Genomic DNA, 21,971 nt, shown 5'->3' on the forward strand with positions numbered 1-21,971 from the left:
GGGCTCTGTGTACATCCCATCCTGCATCTATACGCCCTGCCCATCGCCCTCCCACGTGGCTGAAAGCTGAAGCCGGCACAAATTGGAGCTGCGTTAGCTCCTGGCTTCACAGTGGGGTAATTAGTGCATGAGCAAAGAGCGAGCAGTCTGGCGCATTCAGCGTATTTACAGGCCTGAACTTGCGAGGCTTTAAATTAATTAACACGAGTCATCAGCAGCTGGAAATAGATCTGTTTTCAGAGTCTTTGCCTGCTTTGCTGTCCCCGTGAGATTATCTGAAGGAATTTAGGGCCCCTCGAGGTTGAAGGCCAAGGCCATGCTCTTATTTGCAAGGCTTTCCCCAGAGCCGGAGCAGGACAAAGGCGGCAGCCGAGCTGGAGCCGACTCTGTCCCATGCCTCCATCCCTGCTCCGTGGTGGAGCAGGGAGGTCCTGCTTGTACTCCAACCTCAGCCTAGAGCCAGCAAGGTGCTGGAAGAGGAATTTCCCCCCTGAGCATCCCTGCAGCCTCTGGGATGGCTGGAGCAGGGGACCCTTTACATTATGCCACAGAACTTTGGGAAACCCCTCTCCCCACAGCCACGATGGGAGGTTTTGTCCATAATTCTCCAGATAGCCTTTAGGAAAAGGAAATACTTTAGTGCCCTGATCACCAGCCCAGAGTCTAGTTACTCTTTAATTTATTTCTGTTGTCATTTAAACACCACATCCCACAGAGAGAGAGGATTGGGCAGAGCATATTTGTCCCTTGGGACAGCCACATCCCCATCAGGGTCAGCTGCCCCTCATGGCACAGCCCCACTGCTCCAGTGCATGGCCAAGCCAGGAAGATGCTCATGGTGCTCCCACTCCACTGTCAGGTTCACCTGTCTCTTCCAGAGAACCCCTACCCATGGCAGAGGGCAGAGGGCCCCTTTCACCCCTCTGATAACAAGGAGCCAGGATGAGGCCATGGCAGCTCTTGTGTTTCACTTGGCACCTCACCCCCCTCCCAGCTGGCATCCCAGATGACAGGAGGAATTACAACAGGGCCACAGCCCTGTGAAATATTGATGGGATTAGCAGGGATCAGCTCTCCCAGCAGATGTGCCCCACTTGCCCTGTGCCCAGGAGCCGATGTCCTGCGGGTGCTCGGGTTGCAGCTCAGCCCCTGGGGTGGTAGTGCTGCTCCGTGCCTGGCCTGCAACAAGAGACATTTCTCCAGCCACCACCAGCCTGCAGCCTTCCCTAAGAAGCCATGGTGAACCCCAAAGCAGCAGAAAATGACATGCATTATGTTGCTTAATGCATGACACTCCTGTGCCTGAGACTCTGCTAGGGATGAAGCATTGTCTGGTTTGGTTGTAGCTCAGCATCCAGTGCCACCCTGGCCCCAAAGGTCCTCCCCTCTGCCTGTAGCCCTGAAACATGCTAACTAACCCTAATTCCCCTAGGCTTCATTCCCTCCATTCCCCTTGCCCCCTCTCAAGTTAATCCCACATTGCCAGGACCATAGGGGATAACTCATGTGTGGGGGTGTCCTAGGTGGCTGGCAGGAGACCCTGTCCTCCCACCACTACTGTATGCCCCCACTCCCACTGCTGGGATCCAAGCTAAGCTGAGACGAGAGTGTCATTATGGATCATGGCAGAATAAATACAAACAATTTATCAGAATTGAATAACAGCCAGCATTAATTGGAAATACACTGGCAGAGGCGCACACCATGGCAGCAGTGTGGTGTGAGACCCCCACTTTTGGATCTGCAGCACTGACAGGGTGTCAGTGCCTATCATACCCATGCGGTTCACCAGGATCTGCAGCCGTTGGTATGAAAATGCTTCCTGAGGCAGGTCTGGCTCCTGCCTAGCAGTGCCAACAGCCTGCCTTTCCCTCACCCCAAGCAAGAAAAATGAGATAAAACCCCAGCATGTGGGATTTGGCTTGCCAGCTTCTGCAGTCCTAGGGGCAGCAGGCATCTGACCATTTTAAGCTGCTCTCCAGACTGGTTTGAAAGCCAGCTGGGAGTTACAAAATCACAGCACTCCAGGAGCTGGGGATTTATGAAACCCTCAAAAGAGTTGTGAAATTCATGCTAAAGCCGCACCAGCCCACGTGGTGCCAAGAGGCATGTTATAATGTCAAAAGCACTGGTGGAAAAACAGGTACTTTTCCCTTTTGACATGAGAAAGCAACTATGAGCAAACCAGCCTTTCTCCAGGCTCCTCCATCCCTCAACCCTGCTGCAGGACCATCACTGTTGCTTTGCAGAAGAAAATTCCAGTGGGGAAGCACACCAGCCCCACACCACAGGGTTGGTCTCACTGCTCCAGTAAGCTGTCACCTCAGTGGTCTCCTCTACCCACTGCAGGACTAGCCTGCCCAAGCTCCATACCAACAACCTCTGTATGGCGCAGAGGAGCAGCAAGAGCCACTGGCAATGCCTGGAGGCCAGTGATGGCACTGAGGTTTCCCAGCAGCTGAGTACACTGTCACCAGGCTTGGCTTTGTTTCTTGAGAGCGTCATGCACTCATCAAGCCAAGCGTGATGCTCCACAGATAAGCCCTGGGGAAAAAAAAAATTCCAGAGGGCACAGAGCATGAAAGGCTCAGGAGCCTCTTCCCTTCAAGTTATTGAGCAAACTTTCCAAACCACTGTTTCTTTGGGCTGAAAGCCAGCAAGGAAAATTACAATTGCAGAAGAATTTGTCTGAGAAAGTTATAATGAGCTGGAAAAAAGCAGGGGCAACCCAGAAGACAGCAGAGCAGCCAGCTCCTACTGCAGCCACTCCAGCCCAGGGCTTGGTTTTGGTTAGTAGGGATGGGACTTTTTTCTCCAGATCAGTACAGCCGTGGAGCTGCTGCCCCAGCTTCCTGCAAGATCAGATGCGGAATTTCACCCCTCTAAGTGTTTGGCAGTGGAAATTGGGATGTTGTGCCCAAGGCCATTTGTTGATGAAGGCTGCCAAGAGCTGGTAGATTCAGCCATGAAGCCGAGCGTGGTGCCAGAGTGGATTTTCTCAGGAGAGAAGCAGCTGAGTCACAGCAGCCTCCGACCCGTTCTCACAAGCCCGGCTTCAAGAGTCGCGCAGGAGTTCAGGGAGGACAAGGCACTCACACGGGGAGCCGGCGGGGTTTGGTTTGCTCGACTGCAGACCTCCCCGAACCAGTGGAAAGCATGTCTCTGGATCAGGATCTGTCGGCAGCACACCTGCAGGGAAGGGCTGGCAAGACGGCAGGAGGGCAGGCTCCTGACCTGCCTTTCAACCGGGCAGGTCTGCCTTAGGAAGCTCCACCAACACCGGGGGGGGGGGGGAAGGGGGGGCGAACACCAGCAGCCGCTGGGAATCCCGTGGGAGACGTGAAGGTGGCATTTCAAGACCCAGCGTGGGGTCTCACCCTGGCTCTGAGGCAGAAGCAGGACCAAGGTGGTTGCTGGTGGGAAATGGGCAGAGCAGCAGCGCCAGCCCCAGGAGACGAGGTGTGGCTCCAGCTCTGGGCAATGGGTTCAGCTGGACATTGGCAGCTCCTCTGCCCATGCCCGCTGCTCCCAGTAAAAGCAGGTGGGATCCAACCTGGCAGGGGAGCATGGGTGGGTGTGTGTGTGTGTCTGTCTCCCTGTGTTTTTGTAGCCCCCTGCATTTTCCCCAGCACGGCAGGTCAGCACACACTGCCAACAGCAGCACCACACAGCCCTGGGAATGCACAGGGGCTGGAGCACCACTGCTGTCTTTCAAGAACTATGCTTCTGGGTGACCTAGCCCACACCCTCCAGAGCTAAAGTCAGGAGGGTGTAATGACCCCCAGCAGCCATCCTCTAGGCCAATCCACACCCCCATGGCTTCATCTTTTGTCTGCCTGAGCCCCTGTTCTCAAGTGGCCTTTTCCCAGCCCTGCCTGCTCCAGACTGAAGCTGGGTTTGACTGGTGGGCAGCCTGCCTCTCCTTTCCAGGCACTGAACCCCTAGGGTGCCATCATCTCCACCAAGGAAGAAATAACCTGAACAGGGCAGTAAATAACCCCCTGCACGGGGGCAGAGCACTGGCAAGCAGAGCCTGGCACATCCATCACTCTCAGTTTTCCTTTGGTTTTGACACTCAGATAGGGGCGAGGAGGTGGGGAAGGAGAGGAGCTTCCAAAATTTATGAGCTTGGATTTAAAAATACATCTCTGAGAAGCACTGCAAAACCCAGAGATGAGGAAGGAAAGTGGCTTAAAAAGCTGCCTTCAGGAATTAATGCAAAAGCTGTGCCTGCCTCAGAGAGAGGAATTTGAGAGACCACTGTGGCTGAGGTCGAAAACCGTGTCCCTATTGGGATAATTTTGAAAGTCACAGCTCTCCGTGCCATGCATGATAATAGAAATGAAAGGTAGAGGTAACAAATGACGTGTTAAAATCCCTCCAGCCCTATGGTAACATGAACCTTAGAGCAGATAGGATTCAGGCAGTAACCTTCAATCTCTTGTAGTTTCTCCTCTACATCCCTGACCTCCCACTGCTCCACACATAGCTGATCTCCCAGCCCTGTTTGGAAACAGATTTCCTTATGCAAATAAAAGAGCTTGTAGCTGTAAAATTAGCTGAAAACATCTCTACCTCAGGGAACCACATATCACAAATAAAGCCAAACGAATGTCAGGAAGAACAACCATGATATGCAAGTTCTTGGTCTTTACAGATGGACTCTTCCCCCAGCAGGGTGCTGCAGAATGAGCAGCTGAAAAATATTACCCAGTCATTAAAAACATCTAAAAGTAATTTAGCCTGAATGACAAAGATGCTTAAAGCAAGTTGTCTGCTGAGATAAAATGATCTATTTCAAGCTTGCCTTTTGTTGTAGTTTTCTGGTAAAGTCGGAAGGGAGTGAAAAACACTGAATGCCCTGGTGCTGCAGCAGCAGTCTGGTGTGGGGACTGTCACCATGAACTGACCTGATCACAATGGTCATTCTCCCACCTCTTCTGCAGGGATGCTCAGAATGCACAGGGAAGGTGTACCCCTGGGCCACTGCCACATCTCTGCTGAGCTACAGTGCCTTTTGGGTTGATGGCTTTGCCATGGAAACATCTCCCTCCTATCAGATCTATCAGCACATGTCCCTAAAGCATCCCAGTATTTATTACATGGTGATTTTTTTGGTTTCCTGTAATGGAGGCCAGAAATTTCCTCTTCCCATGTTTTGGGGTTTTTGGGTTTTTTGTTGTTGTTGTTGTTATTAAAAACAAACACAAAACAACAAACTTCTGGGTTAACCCAACAAAAGCATCACATAAGCACAAGGCTCCTCTTGAATCTCATAAGGAGATCTCTTGTAAGCTTTTTAGATACACAGAGCATTTCAAATGCCCAGTGTTAAATATTTTAGGTGGAACATAACTCTTCTAAGTGTAGCCAACCTTGCTCTGAAGCTTAAAGTCAGAGAAATTTCTCTGGAGCTTTTGGGAATCGATTTTCTTCGTGCTGGTACCCATCTCCCTGTACTGTTCAGCTGAGTTAATGTATTTCAAAGCTTGATTTTTTTTTCCATCTGTCTATGTAATCAGATTTTGGAAAGCTGTGGTGAGATGCCTTACAAGCAGTTTTTGCCCTCAGGTGTTTTCTGAGCCCACTGCATCCATCAGATCCTGGTGCTTTACACATATATATACAAATGGTATGCTCAAGAATCAGCTGAATTCCTTTGATTCATGTTCCTGCATATCCATACAGCTAATTTACCTTTAAAACAAAACAAAACAAAACAAAACAAAACAAAACAAGAAGAGGGAGCTATTAAGAAGGACAGTGTCAAGGCCAACAGAATGCTGGAGGGCTGTGTTAATGAGCTGTGCGGTTGCTGACCTCCAAGTGCCTAGGCTGGCTGGAGCCAGGAGCTGCTGTCCCAGCAGGGCTGACTCAGTCCTTCATCATGCAGAAGCAGGCTGTGGATTCCTGCACCTCTCTTTTGGCTACCCTACCCCCTAAACCCCAGGGTCTGTGGTTAATCCCACTTACTCCAGCCTCCTGCAACAGTGTCTTCTGAGTGGGTTCCTGCATATGCTGAGATCAGGCCAACCCCCCTGCCCAGCTCCAGCTGCACCCCTGGGTGCTGGGGAGAAGGCGAAATAACATTGTGAAACATTGATAAATCCATCTGCCCTTGCATCTCACATGAAGGCCTCTCTCTTCGCCTCCTGCAGTGGGACAAGCACACTGCCTTCCCCTCTGCCTGCGCCAGCAATGTCACCAAGCTGCTGTCTCACAAGGACACTTCCAAGGCAAGGGAGCAGGGATTTGCAAGACACCCATCATGATCGTTTGTTCTTGTCATTTCTAACCTGCAGGGTAAAAAGAACATCAGAGCACTTCAGGCACGAAACAACAAGCTTTGTAGGTCATATTGGTGTATAAAGTACCATTAGGAACCACAGCACAAAGCATGAATAATACTCCTTTTATTCCACCGTGTACCTCAACGCCCTTTAAATAAACGCATATTGTTATTTATGGATGGGATTTGTATGAGATGTCTGCTCAGGGACACAGGGCTAAAGCCGAGACAGCAATAACTGTGCTCTCTCCCTTATATGCAAGACAGAGCAACCACAGCACTATCTGAGAGGCTTAGTGTTAGTCCAAGGCATCCCAGGCAAGCAAAGAGCAGAGAGATCACTGTAAATCTTCCTTGCACAGATTTATCTCTATCCACTAAACCAGAGCTGCGAAACACACGTTATCCCATGCTACCCTCCCTCTCTGCAAAGGGCAGCAGGGTAGGAAAAAATTCAGAAGGATTCCAGGCCTCGAAAAGGACCTTCAAGAGCAGATCGCATCATTTCTAAAAAGCAGTGAGCAGTCAACCTCGACGGCTTTCCTTAAATTCTTTCAGCACATAATGACCTCGATTGCCAAAAATGATCAGATAACGCCACGGCAGATGCAGCGGGATGCGCAGTGAGTCACCTCCCTCCCCAGCACGTTGAACTCCCTTTTGTCTGCGCGGTGGCTGAGGCCACGCTCTCAGCTGGAGCAGAGTGAGGTTGCCCCCGTGAGGTAAACTCGACACAGCAACCAGAGAGGGAAAACGCCGAGTTCTGGTCTGAAGGTACCAAGTAGGAAAGATTAAATATATATATATATATATATATAATCTCTTCATACCCCTTTATTTTTACTACTCCCTAGCAGCAAACATCTCTGGATGGTGTGGGAGGAAGACCAGGTTTGGCATGTGGTTGGCTGGGTGCTGTTGTGTTCGGCTCCTGAACCACACAACTTGTTTTCCTAGTCTCCCTTCCTGCTTCATTAGAAAGATTAAAAAAAAATTTTAAAATTTAAAAAAGTGCCACTGGGTTTTCCTCAGTCATCACTGAGACATTTGATCCCATACACCTCACTCAGCTCCTTCTGGGCAAAGGCTGGCAGCACCTCCAACTGCAACTTCTGCCTCAGGAGCAGAAGGGGAGACACAATCACAGACACAACAGACAGTTTGGAAAGTGTGAGCACCACATGAAATCCCTCAGCCACTCACATAAACCACAAAGGCAGCCTACATGCTGGACCAAAATCCCAACATCTTGGAAGGGTGTACAGGAGCAGGACAGATGCCTGGAGTACCTCCCAGGCCCATGCTCCACTCTCCAGGGATCAGCAGCCTGAAGCTTTCTCAGCCAGGGATGGCTGCTTTGATTTCAAAGACCCCGACAGATATTTCTGCCATGAAACACTCTTTGAACCTTTATGCATCCATAACATCCTGAGGCAAGCAGATCTGCAGCTCCTTTTGCTTGCTTTGAGCTTTCCTGCTAATAAAAGAACTACAGAGTCTGAAGCCAGATTACAGAGTGCCATTTATACTTCTATTTACCCTTTTTTAGGCCATTTGACTGTTGAGCAGTCCATCTGACTTTCCAACACCACAGCTGTTTCTGAGCTAGAGAGACACAAGTGTCTTAAGGCCACTGCAATTTATTCCATGTCTGTACACACACATGCAGATTTCATCCCAAAGGGCTAAAGCTGTGATATAAACCATTCCTAGAGCTGCTTCTCAAGAGGTCACAGCTTAAATTCCCCATTTGAGATGTACCCAGGGTACTCACTGCTCCTGCATCAGGGTCCTCGTGGGTCCGACTGCCTTGCTCAGCTGGAGAACATCCCTCCATGCCCAGCACCGAGCCCCTGCCGCAGCACCCCAGCTCCCCGTCAGCTCCAAACTGGAAGCGTCATCTCCAAAATGACTGTCGCTTGGCTCCTGCCAGACTCTTAATTAAGAGGAGGGCTGACACAGTTTCTCAGCAAACAGCATTTGTGTACTGCCAGGAGAAACAGAATGAGGGCAAGAGAAAAATAGGCTAATAATAATAAGATAAAATCAACTGGAAGGAAAAACACATTGCGCTGTGCAAACTTTACTGTAACAATGGTATAACCCAAAATACTGAAAAAACCCTCATAAATTAGGTTAGCACACAGGGGAGACAGGCAGCTCTCCACAAGCATGGTGAAGAGCTGATATACAGCCCACCTGCCAGGCCTCTCCCCACACCTGGGTTAGGGCAAGGGGGACAGGCTCAGTTTCCATCATTCAGATGAATGTGTCTCGGAGCCCAAACGATGTCAGAAGGGCCCACAGCAACCCTGCATGATTTATGCTGCCTTTATGAAAACTTACAGTGTGAATAAAGCACAAAACTTAATGCCTAGCTATCCTCTCCCCACTGCTGAGCCTGGCAGCTTTTAGCTATTATTTTTATTCCAACCACAGCCTGGTGGGTCAGCCCAGAGAGGAAGGGGACCCCCTGCTCCTGCCTGCAGTCTGAGAGACAAGACTTTCATCTCCAAGCAGGCTTGAAGAAAGCCAGAGACCCAGAGGCAAAGCCACAGAGCCTGCAAGCTGAGCCCCAGCTCACAGCACTCCCAACTTGGGTGAATGATGCCTGCCCAGTAGCACAAAACCACAAAAAATCCATTTACCCTTTCTGCTTTTCTCTGCAAGAGGGAAGGCACATGGCTCACCCGGGTTCAGGAAGCTGCAGCGGTGAATGCAAAGACAAAGGGAAGCACTGGGAGAAGGGTGTGTGGGAATGGCCCCGTATCCTGTAGCCATCTGCCCTCCCCTCCCCACTACACGGGCCAAACCTGTCTTGAGAAGCTTTGGGTCTCCCCTCAGGCTGATGGTAAAAAGACGCCTTGATGACAGGGAGGGCAACAATTCCAGTTTCCATCCCCTCCCCTATGACACTTCCCTGTATGGAACTAGGAGGCAGCAGAGAATCTGGAGATGAAAAACTAGCAGCAGCAGCAGCTCACCATGCAGACAGGGGAGGAACATAAAAGAATAAAACACATCCAAATGCTGCTTAAAAGTAACCTGAAAATGCAGCTTAACCAGCAGCCTGAAAGTATGGGGACTACCTTTCAGCACTCAAACCAAAATACCATGACGGGAAGATGTGACTGTTTTAACTCTGTCACCACTCAGTCCTATGTTGGATATCAGATAAAATATTCCCTTCCAAATTCCCTACTGCAAAGGCAAGGAAGTGCTGGATGAACAAAGCAGGAGCCAGGCAAAACTAAAAGCACCTTCTCAAGGAGAAGCCCTTCAAGGAATTTACTTTCTCTAAAATCCTTACTCCCATTGGCAGCCCACAGCGTTCCGCAGCTCTGAAAGCCCTTTTCAACACTAGATAAGAAGGGGCCCCACCAGAAAAGCTGGCAAAACATCCACAAGGCAAAACTTCAAGGTATTTCACAGCCTGAGGGGAAGATGGGAAAACGGCAATTTGAGCGTCATTAAGAGCATTCTGATAACTTAAACCACAAGGAATTATCTAAATCCACTAATGATTGTCTGACCTATCTAGCCAGCTCCTTTGGAGCTCCAAGGACAGATCCCACAGCAGCTACCACAGCTCCTACAACTTCATCAAGACTCAGCTCTCCAGGCTGGCTCACACACAGTGCCCAGCCAGACCCGAGTCTTTTCTCTGTCTTGGGATGCTGCAACAAGTAGATACATGTCAGAAACTGCCCACCTGGCACAGTGGGGTGTTCCCACCACAGAATCTTGGGCAAGAAGTTTCTCAAGAGCTCATAAGCCCAAGGAACAAGTCCCCAGAGGAAGTAGGAGGGTTATTTCCAGCAGCACCCTTTCTGATTCACCCCCTCCAGTGGGAAAAGAAAGTGGCACAAACACTAAAAACCAGTGGAAGAATAAACAAAAACAAAACAAAAGCCCAAGCTACAGGATGCTATACATACAGCTGGTCCTGGGAAAGCAGAAAAAAACCCCCAAAACATAAAAGACTAGTGCTGATACCAAGGGTTGAGACGTTCCCGCTAGTGATGGGGTCAGAAGAATCTCTGTAATCCTGCTGCCTAGAAGCCCTCGTCTGAATTTCCAGAAGACAGCATAGTCCCAGTCCCAGACGCTATGCCCAGCACCCGCCTGTGGGCCAGGACACCCAAGAGCCAGAGCAGGCTGCTGGTAGATGTTAAGCATAGGCACCTTTGATGGAGACAGACCTGGCTTGTTTGGGCTCAACTGACATGCAGTATCCATCCCTCATTATTTTTAGAAGTTCCTTTTTCCACACTGAAATGCTACCTTTCAAGTCCTGTATCACATGACAATCTCACCATCTGCTCTACCAGTAACAACAGCACACTTCACGTTTGTTCAAGTCACCTCCTTTTCCCAAAGATCCCCTCAGCTCAACTATCAGCTTTGAGGACTTTGGAGAGTTCCTGTAGCCACGACACCAATGAAGCATACATATCCTACTGACCTTGAAGCCAGACCTACCTGCAAGTCATTAATCACTTCTTAAATCCCCATCCATTACCATGCTTCACAACACCAACAATGAGAACATGAGATGTGCAAAGAGTTTTGCTGGCTGAAAGAAGTGCTCTCTTTTTTAAAAAAAAAATTTTTTAAGCCATACAGAGGTTTGTCAGAACCTAAACAAAAAAATTCAGAAGAGCCACAAGTGTGTATTTTATAGTCAGCCTTTAATTTTTTCTCTGTGACTACTGCAATAAAGTGCAACTAATTTAACATGAAATGAGATAACATGGCTCGTAATACAACCAACATAATATCAAAAGATAAACCTCAGTGCAAAATGCTTATCTGAAGACAACCAAAGCAGTTAAGACCTTTACTCTGCAAACAGCCTTTTCCAATGCATGTAACTTCTGGCTGGGAGCCCGTAAATGAGTCGGCAAAAAACCAGCAGGTTTGCAATTTCACTTCCAGGAGCCCTGGAGCAGGGCACAGCTCAGCAGTCCCTTGTGAAGAGCCGGCAGTGATGCTTTGGGATCGTCTCTGTAAGGATACTGATGAGCTCCAGTTCAGCCTATGTCTAGACTTAAGCAACTGGGGAATTACTACTCAGCTACAAAACATATGGAAGAACAGTCCAGCCAAAGCAGGAGGGGGAGAGAGGAGGAAAACACCAGAATGTACACACAGGCATTAAGCATGAAAACACAGGACTGGCTGAGCTAAGAATGACTTCAAGGCCTTCTCCATTTATAGTAAGCTAATCAGCTGTGAACCCCAAAACTACAACGTATGTTGAAAGACCAAAATAGGACCCACAGCCATTGTGGTTCTTTTGTGAAACAAAGCTGTGGAATGCCCAATTTTGTTCAAGGACATTTAATTAGAAAAGCATGTCTGGTTTTATTTTTATATTGTTCTATTTAATAAAAGTAAATATCAAAGTGGTTATTTAATCTGGAAAAACCCCTCAGCAGTTTGAATGTGCTTTGAACTGCAGTACAAAAGCTGTTCATCTAAACCCCTCCCCTTTCCTTCTCCAAAATATACAGGACAGGAACTTCAACTTTACAAGGTAAGAAAATATATACATTACATACAGTAAACATATTCTGCAATGTTTTTTAAATTTTATACAACATTAGTGACAAAAAATATAAACATTAATAAAATTACATACAACATATTAAACCAAGTAAGTAACTGCTACCAGAGGGAAGGCTGATATACTATCCAAGACAGGCAGAGCAAACCATGGTGTTGCCATGCCTATATAACATGTAACTATTTTTTTTTTTTTTTAAGTCTAATGCAGTTCTATTGCCAAAGATACCCTTTGAGGTAGATTCTTCCAATTCTTAAATAACATGTTGAGATTAAAAACAGGGCTTCCCCACCCCTCCAAAACAATGCCACAAGCATAACTTTTGTTTGAACAAGGATGAGCTGATTATCCTGTGGACAGAGATGCTGCAGTCTTAGGCTAACTCTCTAACACTTGTAATGAAGAACAAAACATTTAATATGAATTTGCCAATAGAACACTTTCCCTATAAGACACACGTCCATTCTGTAGCAGTTCCTTTACATGTAATACACATACTTAAATATGAAGGTTAGTTGGGGCTTTTTGAGACTTATTTTACATTCTCATCTTGGAAAGTTGTTGGGAATTTATCATACCAGTTAGGGTAATCTACAAAAATTAAAAGAAAACAGTTTTTAAAAATGCATGTTGATAATATTAAAAACCTCTGTTGTTAAGAGAATTTTTGTTGGTGCTTCTACACAATACCTAACTTTCTCTTCATATATACATACATCCTACAAACAAACCAAATACAAATTTACAGTGTAAAATTTAAACAATAGCATTTGCAGAGAACACAAAAAAAGGAGATGCTGTCTTCCTTTGGTTATTTTACAACAGCTGTTGAGGCTTTGCACACACACTGAGTGTGCAGGAAGACTTCACACAAAGGAACACAGACCTCATGTAGCTTTTGGCTCTTACACATGTGGGCAAAATGCTCACCTTCTCACATCTCCATTGAGATGATATTTTAGGATTAGTATTTTCTCCATTTAGAGAAAGTGCCAAAGCCAGGTAACAAATAGAGATATGCTTGTTTCCTAAAGAGTAGTACAACAATAATACTGGTATAATACGATCTCTTTTATAACTTGTTCTTATAAAAACACTTCCTGTGAATTCACATTCACTGCATAAAATAAACTGATGCCAGTGGATGAGGAAGTTAAAATGAATCGTTGTAATGACAAATTCCATTTTGTTAGTTGATACAATACAATCACAGAGCAAAGAAGCATCCACTTAACCTGTTTGGGCACAGCCACTCTTAAGCTGTTTCTGTGCTTAAGTGAACACAGAAGCAATCACTTGTTCACATGGAACTGCTGTGTTTTGTATTTTTTAGTGACATTGGATGATACCAATTCCGCTTTGCATGTTAACACGTGCAGGCAATTGTCTTATTCAGCCCTGTTCTGAACCACTTCCTCACCTGCTCACAACAGGGTAGGTCAGGTCTAATACCATTTCTGAACTCACATTCCATGTCACCAGGCAGTTCTTTCCCAGCCATCCTAAAACAATGCTTGGAGGTGTGTGCTGGCAAGATGATGAATACAGTTTTCAAATGTCTTGTGATTAACAATGGACATGAAAAGCTTTCCTCTGCTTTCAACATGCTAAAATATTTCTAGCCAATTCAGACAGGGTTGTAGAAATAGTTGTTACTTTTACAGTTTACCCAACTTAGTACTTCAGAAGTATTTAAAGTAAAGCAATGTTTAGCAAATTAGATCCTTGGCTTTCTAGTATTTGTCTGACTCCAGCTCAGGTTCTATCTCAGGTGATAGATTTCTTCTGTTCCGACCAAGATGAAGCTCCATGTATTCTACATTTTCCTTGGTTTCAAGAGTTTTTCTATTACTTTTCCTGAACTAAGCAAGATTTAATTAATCTGGCTCCCAGAAGTCATGCAGTTTTCCCTAAAGAGGAAAAAAGTGTAAAAACAAAATGGTAAACAAGTTAGAAAACCAATAATGGAAGTGTAGAATAGGCAAGTGCTTAGCTTAAGATTTTTACAATGTGTAGCAAAAGTCCCTAGATTTTTATTTGGGAACAGTTGCCAGCTTCAGCAAATGTGAATCAAATCCAAATTATCTCTGAAAAAACAACTCAGAGAGCTGCACCATCAACTTTGAACAACTGCGAAGTAGCTTCTGCAACCATGTGTTACTAGTTCCCCTTCTATATTGAGGAATGTTGCACATTACAAATTTTGTCTTTCTTGCACATTGCTGGAAGAGATTAACAGTCTTTACAGACAGATGGTTGATTACACAATTTTTAACTGAAACCAATACTAAGCATATATGTATAATTTTAATTTTATCTAAGTTATACACTATAATACCAGAAAGCTAAGCTTTCTCAAGACGGGTAGTTTTATATTCTACAATAGGACTCAAACATTTGGTTTGATCAGATTACACAAAAACACCTTACAAACCTAGACTGGAAGCTCTGAATATCAGTAGAAATTATCTGCCTATTCCACCCAGGACAGCTAAGGCATCATGAAGGCAAACATTAATAAGAGACTAGTCATGACATCATTTGCTACTGCATACTTTTACAGAGCATGAAAGGCTTTTCCTAACCATTGAAGGAAATTTGACACATTCAAAGGGGGAGGAGTTATCAAGAGATGTTAAACACATGTGGACAGAGCCCTGGACTCAAGTAGTGTTGAAGTCACACATTGCCAGACCACAGCAGGAGGTGCATCACCGCATTCCTGCCCCAGTATCCTCCTTGACACATCTGCTAATGACTATAACCAGAGATGGGCCCTGTGACTTGACTCTGTACTAGTATTTTAGTGTATTAGGCAAGCCATTTACAAAAGCAGAAGTTTTAAGGATAAAGATTAAATCTTGATTTTATCAAAGTCAGTAAAGTAAGAACTGTATTTAATCTATTCTAATACATCTAAGTGTATTCCACAGCCAGGCCATTAAAGAAGGGGGAAAAAAAAAGTCTCTTTACAAGAACATGCTATTGTCAAACACTAAAAAATGAGTTAAATGTACCCTGAAATACAAAAAGAGAAAAAGTTTCAGTTACAGTACCTGAGTAGGCCGAGTGGTTTGTATCATATCTTGCCATTTGCCATAAATCCTAGCAACTATATCTTTTACCTGCAAATTCAGATGGATTACTGTAGCCAGTTATGTTAAAAAAGCCAAGATCATACCCCCCCTCCCTCCCACCTCCCAAATCTGTGAAACCCTGGATAATCATCACTTGAGGAAAAAATGAAGCTTAGGAGGGAAAAATTTTACAGCTTGCACAAAGAATCAAATCACCATCTCAACTCCAAGCAGATCCCCATAATTTGGGACTCAGAATTGAAAGTCATGTACTCAACACAAACACATTACAGGTACATGACTCCCCACATTAAGTGTCTCGAATCAGCATGCAAGCCTCTGGCTTCCAAACACCCACCTCATCCTTCAGGTGAGTTTGGTTTATTACACAAGTCTGATTGTACCTAGCAAAGGAGCCTACAACAACAATCACAAAGCCAACTTTGCAACACTGTCTGCTTCCCAAATTAATTCCTTATACATAAGGAATAAAACTTTGCTTTTCCATAACTAATCACAAACAGGTGTTTAAACCCATTAAGAACTAAGATTTGCTTCATATGCTATGTTAAAACTCAGTGCAGTGGTGTCCCCTAGAAGTAACTGTACTCTAACACAAATTAAATTATGGGAAAAAAACAGACTAAGATTTTCCACTCTTGGCACAAGGGCAATAGAAACAGAAGTGAAAATGACATGAGATCGCTTTCAAAAATCCAAGGCAGGATTGATTAATTTGTTAGAAGTACTCTACAAATCTGGTTTTATAAAAACAAAAACCACAACAAAACAAACCTTCTTGAAAAGCAAGGATTCACACAACCCTGAATGTCTGCTTTAATGAGGAAGCTGAGGCTTTTCAAAACCGAGGTCAGTTACATTATCACTGATCTGATCTGGCTTGCTATGACAGCATGCAAAGTATGAAAGTATGAAAGTCACCAAATTAGGATTATCATTAGCAAGGCCCACAGCACAAAGCCAAGGGAAGGCAACTATCCAAGCCTGATGATACATCACATACACTGTTGGCTTAAATCCACATTTTTAACTAACTCATTAACATGAAAATAAAAGACATACAAACAAGAAAGGCTGGGTTTTTTCAGTCCTCTGTATTTTGCCCTGCATGTAGCCTCTGCTATTAAACATAGTCAACTATCAGTGACTGCCAGGAAAAGAAACAGAGAGCTCTGCTGGTCCAGAAGTTGAGATGCCAGGCTAAAAGGAAAACAAGCTCACATCTGATAGTTAGTAGTCTTGCTATTAGCAAAAAGAGTATTTTCAGTGCACTAAAACAGGCATATGCTTATTCTGTACATGCAAAGACACAATGCAGACAGAGAAACCAGGAAAAGAAAAAAACAAAACCCAAACTCTTATACATTTCCAGGGCTGGTATGAGGGAACACGACACATCAAGAACACACACAAAAAACCCCAAAACACTAACTTATGTGCCTTACCTTAGTTCGATAAAACAGTCTTGCATCTTCCCTAATATCACATTTTATGTGCTTATCTAAGGCACCACAAAGCTTCAGTAAGTGTTGCTAAATAAGACAAAAATATACAGCTATTTAAATTTGTCATGTCAAAACTTAAAGCTTTCTTCAATTATTTCAATTTTAAAATTATATGCTTATTTGATTTTTTTTCAGAAATATAAACTAAGGGAGGAGAATAGAAAGAAAACAAGATCACAAGTTCCTCTAATCAGTTGCTGGTAAGCACCCAGCAAACCATGTCTGAGAGTTTTAAAAAATAGTTTCAAACTACAGCAGAGCTATACATCACAAATTTTCAAGCTCTTATTAGCTTATTTGCAAATCCTTTCTGTCCCCAAAGTAGCAAGTACAGTGATCTGTTCAGATTTTTTACCAGTGGAAAAAAGGTCTGAAGTTGCAATACATAAAAATAATAATTTCAGTGATAATGACTGAACTTTTGTACGAACTGGCTAAGCAGGCAAAACATGTCTGCTGTACTTTCATTTATCTCTAGATTTCTGATTACTTATAACAGTTGCTGGTTACAGTTGCCACAACTTAACCCCTCTAATGGGAAGAGGAGGAAAAACGTAAGTTACACTGATTTTCTACAAAGTCTACCCTGCACAATATTCAGCCACACCCCTTCTTGCCACTTGATGGCTAACAGGTCAGAGCATAACAGACTTCATTAAGAACAGAGAAAGAAAAACTTTCCACAAATCTTCAGTACAGTAGTTGTTAAAAAAACATCTCCAAAGATCATCACAATATAATTGGAACTATTTTTTTTGCAGAGACACTGAAACTGAGACACTTAAGCCTCAAAATGTAACCCAACAGTACTGCTTTGCCTCTTTCAGGTAATTTGACATTTTTCTTAACAGCCAAGAGTGATTTGACAGAGCAGAAGGTGGACACAAACACCTTACAGCAAGCAGCTCACAGCAAATGATGACAAAAATCTTAATAGCATTACTGAAAGGCTAAGATGAAAGTACTGCTAAAGAGATACTCACACCACATGGTGCAAAGAACTATCACCCCAGAGATCAGAAGAGATACAGTCCTAACCCCAGCCCACAGAATCACACTGAGTTCAAACATATTTTACTGGGTATTTTTTAAATGGTTTTCTTCTAGACTGAAAAAATTTCAACCGTACTTCAAATGTTCATGTGATTATCAGAATATTCTTAGAATTCTTATGTTGAGGTAATCAGTTATTTTCTGAGAAAGAGTAACAAAATGAATGTCTTACTGATGAGAGGCTAATAGTTTGTAGTATTCTATTTGTAGAAATGGAAAAGAGGCTTCTTCCACTGCAGTAAGTTCAGAGAAAGGTCTTCTGCATTTACTTTGCCTGAGAAGAAGTTTCCATCGGTGCTAATATCCACTGGTGATCATCTCTCATACATACAGTAGCCTTACAATAGCGTTACAAAATCTAAAGATCTGGTTACTTACCCTTTGATTAGAATTTACACTGTCGAAGAAACTAGCTTCACTGACTAGATGAAGAAGGGTGTATACCAAGTAGTATGCCTGGAAATAAATCAACAGAGCTTTAGCAGTCAATACACAATCATAACTCTTCACATCTAAATATATCCCTGTCTTTGTTTTCTGGAATGATTCTTCCAACAGCCACATCAATGGACAAACATGTCTACCATTTGCCTAAATAACTGATTTGAAACAGTACATTCATCCATTAGAAATACTTTAAAACACTGCTTTAGTGTTTAAAAAACTTTCGGTAGTTTTAATTACTGAAAATTAAATTCAGCTGTTGGCTTTATATTCTCATTATCTACATCCAGATAAAAACACTTGCTAAGAGATTCCATTATAGACACAAATAATCAAACCAATACTCCTTTATTTTTCTGGATGGATGAAAATACTAAATCTTTCTCATATTTGCTTAGGAGAAAAGATTAATAAAAGAGTTATAAATCTCTTTCTGAAGCCTGCAGTTGAAGGTCTGGCTCAGTATCAAACAGTTTCCACTGATTACATCAGAAGGGAGGGAGGCTAGTCTTCTCATTACAAAAGACAGGACTCAGACATCCATATGCCTTAGCCCTGCAGAAAATCAGATGAAAATCAGATGAAACAAACTAATACAACTTCTTCCATCACACACTGGTTCTTTCCTTCCTTCATGGCTATAATAAAAACTGAACATGAATAATATTTTAATTAGAGATGAAATGCAACAGAAGAGTGTACGCACAGTTCCATGCAGAGAATTGTCCTCAGTTAACAAAAATAAAAAGAAACCCTCTAAACCCTTTATGCAGAAGATGCATAAAAAGACAAATGCAAAAAAAGAGCACTGATCAGCTATATACCTTCTGCTCCAGTTCTGTATGAAGCTGGTCTTCATCCATATTTTGCTGCTCCAGTCCTTGACTCATCTTCCTTACTAGATTAGAAGGCTTCATGTACACAAGAAACTGAAGCAGAAGAGACATCTATAGATACAAACATTAACAAATGGTATAGGTTTACTGGCAACAGAGCAGTGGAAAGTAAGTGTCACTACAGTATTATTTGTCCACTTTGACAAAAACATAAAAGTGATCTTTAATTAAAATGTCAGTCTTCATGCTTTGGGTAATTTTTGCCTATTCACAAACTGAAGTGTTTGTACATTGCCTCAAAAAAGATGAGCACTACAAAAACAAGAGTGACTCCCCATGAACACAAAGAGAAGGCTGGAAGAAGTGTTGACCTCTTTATATACTAATGTACAAAACATGCATGTACAAAAATACTGACCTAAAAATTAATAATTGGTCATTTTTCAGAACTCTTCAAAATAGCCTTGCACTATTTAAACATGAACCACAATCACATACACTTCATTTATAAACTGTGCAAATTATACACAGAGAACAAATATATGCAGTACCTGCTTGTCACTGTCATCAGGTATTTCTATATGGTTTTTATTAAGAAGTTTTGCAATCACCACTAGGCTAAGACGTCTTCTTACTTCCCTGAAAAACAATCAGAAAAAAAATTCTTTTCCAGAGAATTTCTTAAATCCACTGTGTTTATACAAAGTATAAGGCTATTCATGGCTTTCCTAAGGATAAATTGCCTACAACTATTAAACTGCATTTCCTGAACACAGGTGCTATTAAATTAGTAAAGAGATTAGTGAAATATAAAGCAACCTTTTCTCACTGCAGCTTTTCTTCTCTACAAGGAAACACTGCTAGATACTTGCCTCCAAACCTGAAACTGATGACCCAATTAATTCTCCTCACTCAGATACATTATTATTTCAAAGATACAAAACTCTTTAACAGATTCTACACTTAAACCCAGACATGAATCACTCAAAGAAACTTAATTTTTGGTCATATAGACAGGAATTAGAGTAGGTGATAGATGTCAGAATCTGAAATTGCAGTCTTTCTTTACTATAAGGTACCAGAAAGTCTGCAGTCCAGAAAACTACACTTAAAATAAAAAATAACCCTTTTTCATAACAGAGGTGATCAAGATACTATACACAAGAATTAAATACAAATATGTAACACAGAAGAAAACTCAATTTAACTATTTTTGAAGTGCCATGTAACTGCACCTATTGCCTTTAACAGACTTTGCACTTATACAAATAAAACTAGCTGCTAAAGATACAAATAAATCTGTTAATGATCCTACATATTTCTGATGTTACAGTCATTACCTTCCACGTATTATCCAGCCAGGCACCAGCTGAACCAGCCACAGGAGATTATGATGATGACTGGAGAGTTCACTCATTGCCAGGCAAAGCTCAGGCATCTTTAAAAGAACAACAAAAAAATCCCCATACTTAAGAACGCATCCAATGGACGTTTGTTTTATTTGCAAAGGAGTATACATCCACTCCCTAGAAAAATACACAGCATAAATGATGAATTTGATCTAACATGATGTGCATAAATGTAATTTGGCACTGTACCTGTAGTTAGGTCTGCTAAGTACTACTTTAAAGCAGAGTATCTGAGACCAGTTTGTTTTTCATGACATTTTATCAGCTTAATGCAATCATATCTTCATTCTTTCAGAGAGCCATATTAGACATACTGCTATTTAAGTAAATACAAGATTGAACTTCAGTAAAACAGTTCCCTTGCAGAAGGGGACAGGCAAGCATAATGTTATTGTCCTGGTTTGGGCCAGGATAAAGGTGATTTTCTGTATTGTACTTTTGCTTTTAGCTAAGTCTCTTTAAGTAGTTGCACTTGCTGAAATTAACAGCAAGTTTCTCAGACAGTGTGTGCTTCTAGGAGTGATAACACTTGATGTTTATAGTTACTGCTAGAGACTGGTATGCAGAGCCAAGGACACTGCTCAGCTCTGAGGAAAACTTTTACCCTCCAGAAGGAGTAAAGAGGTCCCACCAGCACCCCCCTTTGGGGAGTAACAGACAAGATAGATGCCAGAACTGACCAAACAGAGTATTCCATCCCAAATATGTCATACTCAGTATAAATTTGAGGGATCACGAGGGCCAAGCGGGATTTCCTGATTTCCTGCTTCCCTTCCTTCAGCCGGCATCCTGGAAGGATTCCATCCATTCATCTGCCTGTGGTCCTGATCTGTGCCAGCCCATATCTGTGTGTTCCTGCCTCCAGTTCCTGACTGCTGCCAACTCCAGGAGTCCAGCCTGGACTTTCCCAGGGCTGCCCTGCAGCCTCGGTGGAGACTTGAGAGTTATTGGGGGAAAAGGAGGGAGGAATGTGGTTTCCATTTTCCTGTATATTTGTATATATTTAGTAATTTTTCCTACTTATCATTACTGTTTCATTAAAGTTGTGTAGTTTAGTTTCCAACCCATAAGTCTCTCTCCCTTATTCTCTCTCCTTTCTTCATTAAGGAGGAGAGAGAGATTAATAAAGAGCGTCTGTTATCCGGCTTAATTGCCAGGCCAGTGTTAAACCGTGACAGTTATGCAACAAAAACCCAGTTTACCCTCCTCAATCCCCCAAAAGTCCAAAGCTCCCAGTTTGTATGTTACATTTTCAAGCAGTATTTTTCCAAATATCAAGAGAAAAATGAAAACTTCATAGGTTTCCTGAAAATTAAGCTACAGTTTCATAAATCTACAAGATTATTTATGAAGTTACCTTTGTATCCCAGTCTTCTATGCTTATGAGAAGCTTTATGAAAAGGCACTGAAAATCTATCAAAGGAATTTGCTTTAACTTTTTCTCCAAGCTTATTTTAAAAAGCAATAGAAGCAGCAGCAGTATTTCCTGATCAGTATATCCACTTTGAATTACTGTTGCACAGAAACCTAGAAACTTTAAAAGAAATAAAAAGCATTAAAATCTGAATTTACTTTATCTGAAACTGATTTACCTTACTTTAAGGTATGAGGAGAACTTAAGTTTTCCACCCTCACATTAGAATAGGCCTCAAATGATACATTGTTGTTGCAACAATTGTGTACTAACATCTCCCCTCCTACCAGTAATTGCCCTTTTATTTATTTATTTATTTACACCTGAAGGCTCATTTCCTAAAAAATGTCAACA

General features: G+C 43.1%; 1 protein-coding gene across 1 annotated transcript in view; it reads right to left on the minus strand.

The window, feature by feature from the left end:
- Positions 1-10,976: 10,976 nt before the first annotated feature.
- Positions 10,977-21,971, minus strand: part of SLF2 (SMC5-SMC6 complex localization factor 2) — a 29,138-nt gene continuing 18,143 nt past the window's right edge. The window contains 8 exon segments of the mRNA XM_030453536.1: positions 10,977-13,768; positions 14,915-14,983; positions 16,402-16,488; positions 17,893-17,970; positions 18,783-18,905; positions 19,346-19,433; positions 20,135-20,232; positions 21,561-21,737. Coding sequence (XP_030309396.1) covers positions 13,736-13,768; positions 14,915-14,983; positions 16,402-16,488; positions 17,893-17,970; positions 18,783-18,905; positions 19,346-19,433; positions 20,135-20,232; positions 21,561-21,737 — 753 coding nt within the window. The 3' untranslated portion in view covers positions 10,977-13,735.

The sequence above is a fragment of the Calypte anna genome, chromosome 6 (assembly GCF_003957555.1).
Source record: "Calypte anna isolate BGI_N300 chromosome 6, bCalAnn1_v1.p, whole genome shotgun sequence".
NCBI classification, from domain to species: Eukaryota; Metazoa; Chordata; class Aves; order Apodiformes; family Trochilidae; genus Calypte; species Calypte anna.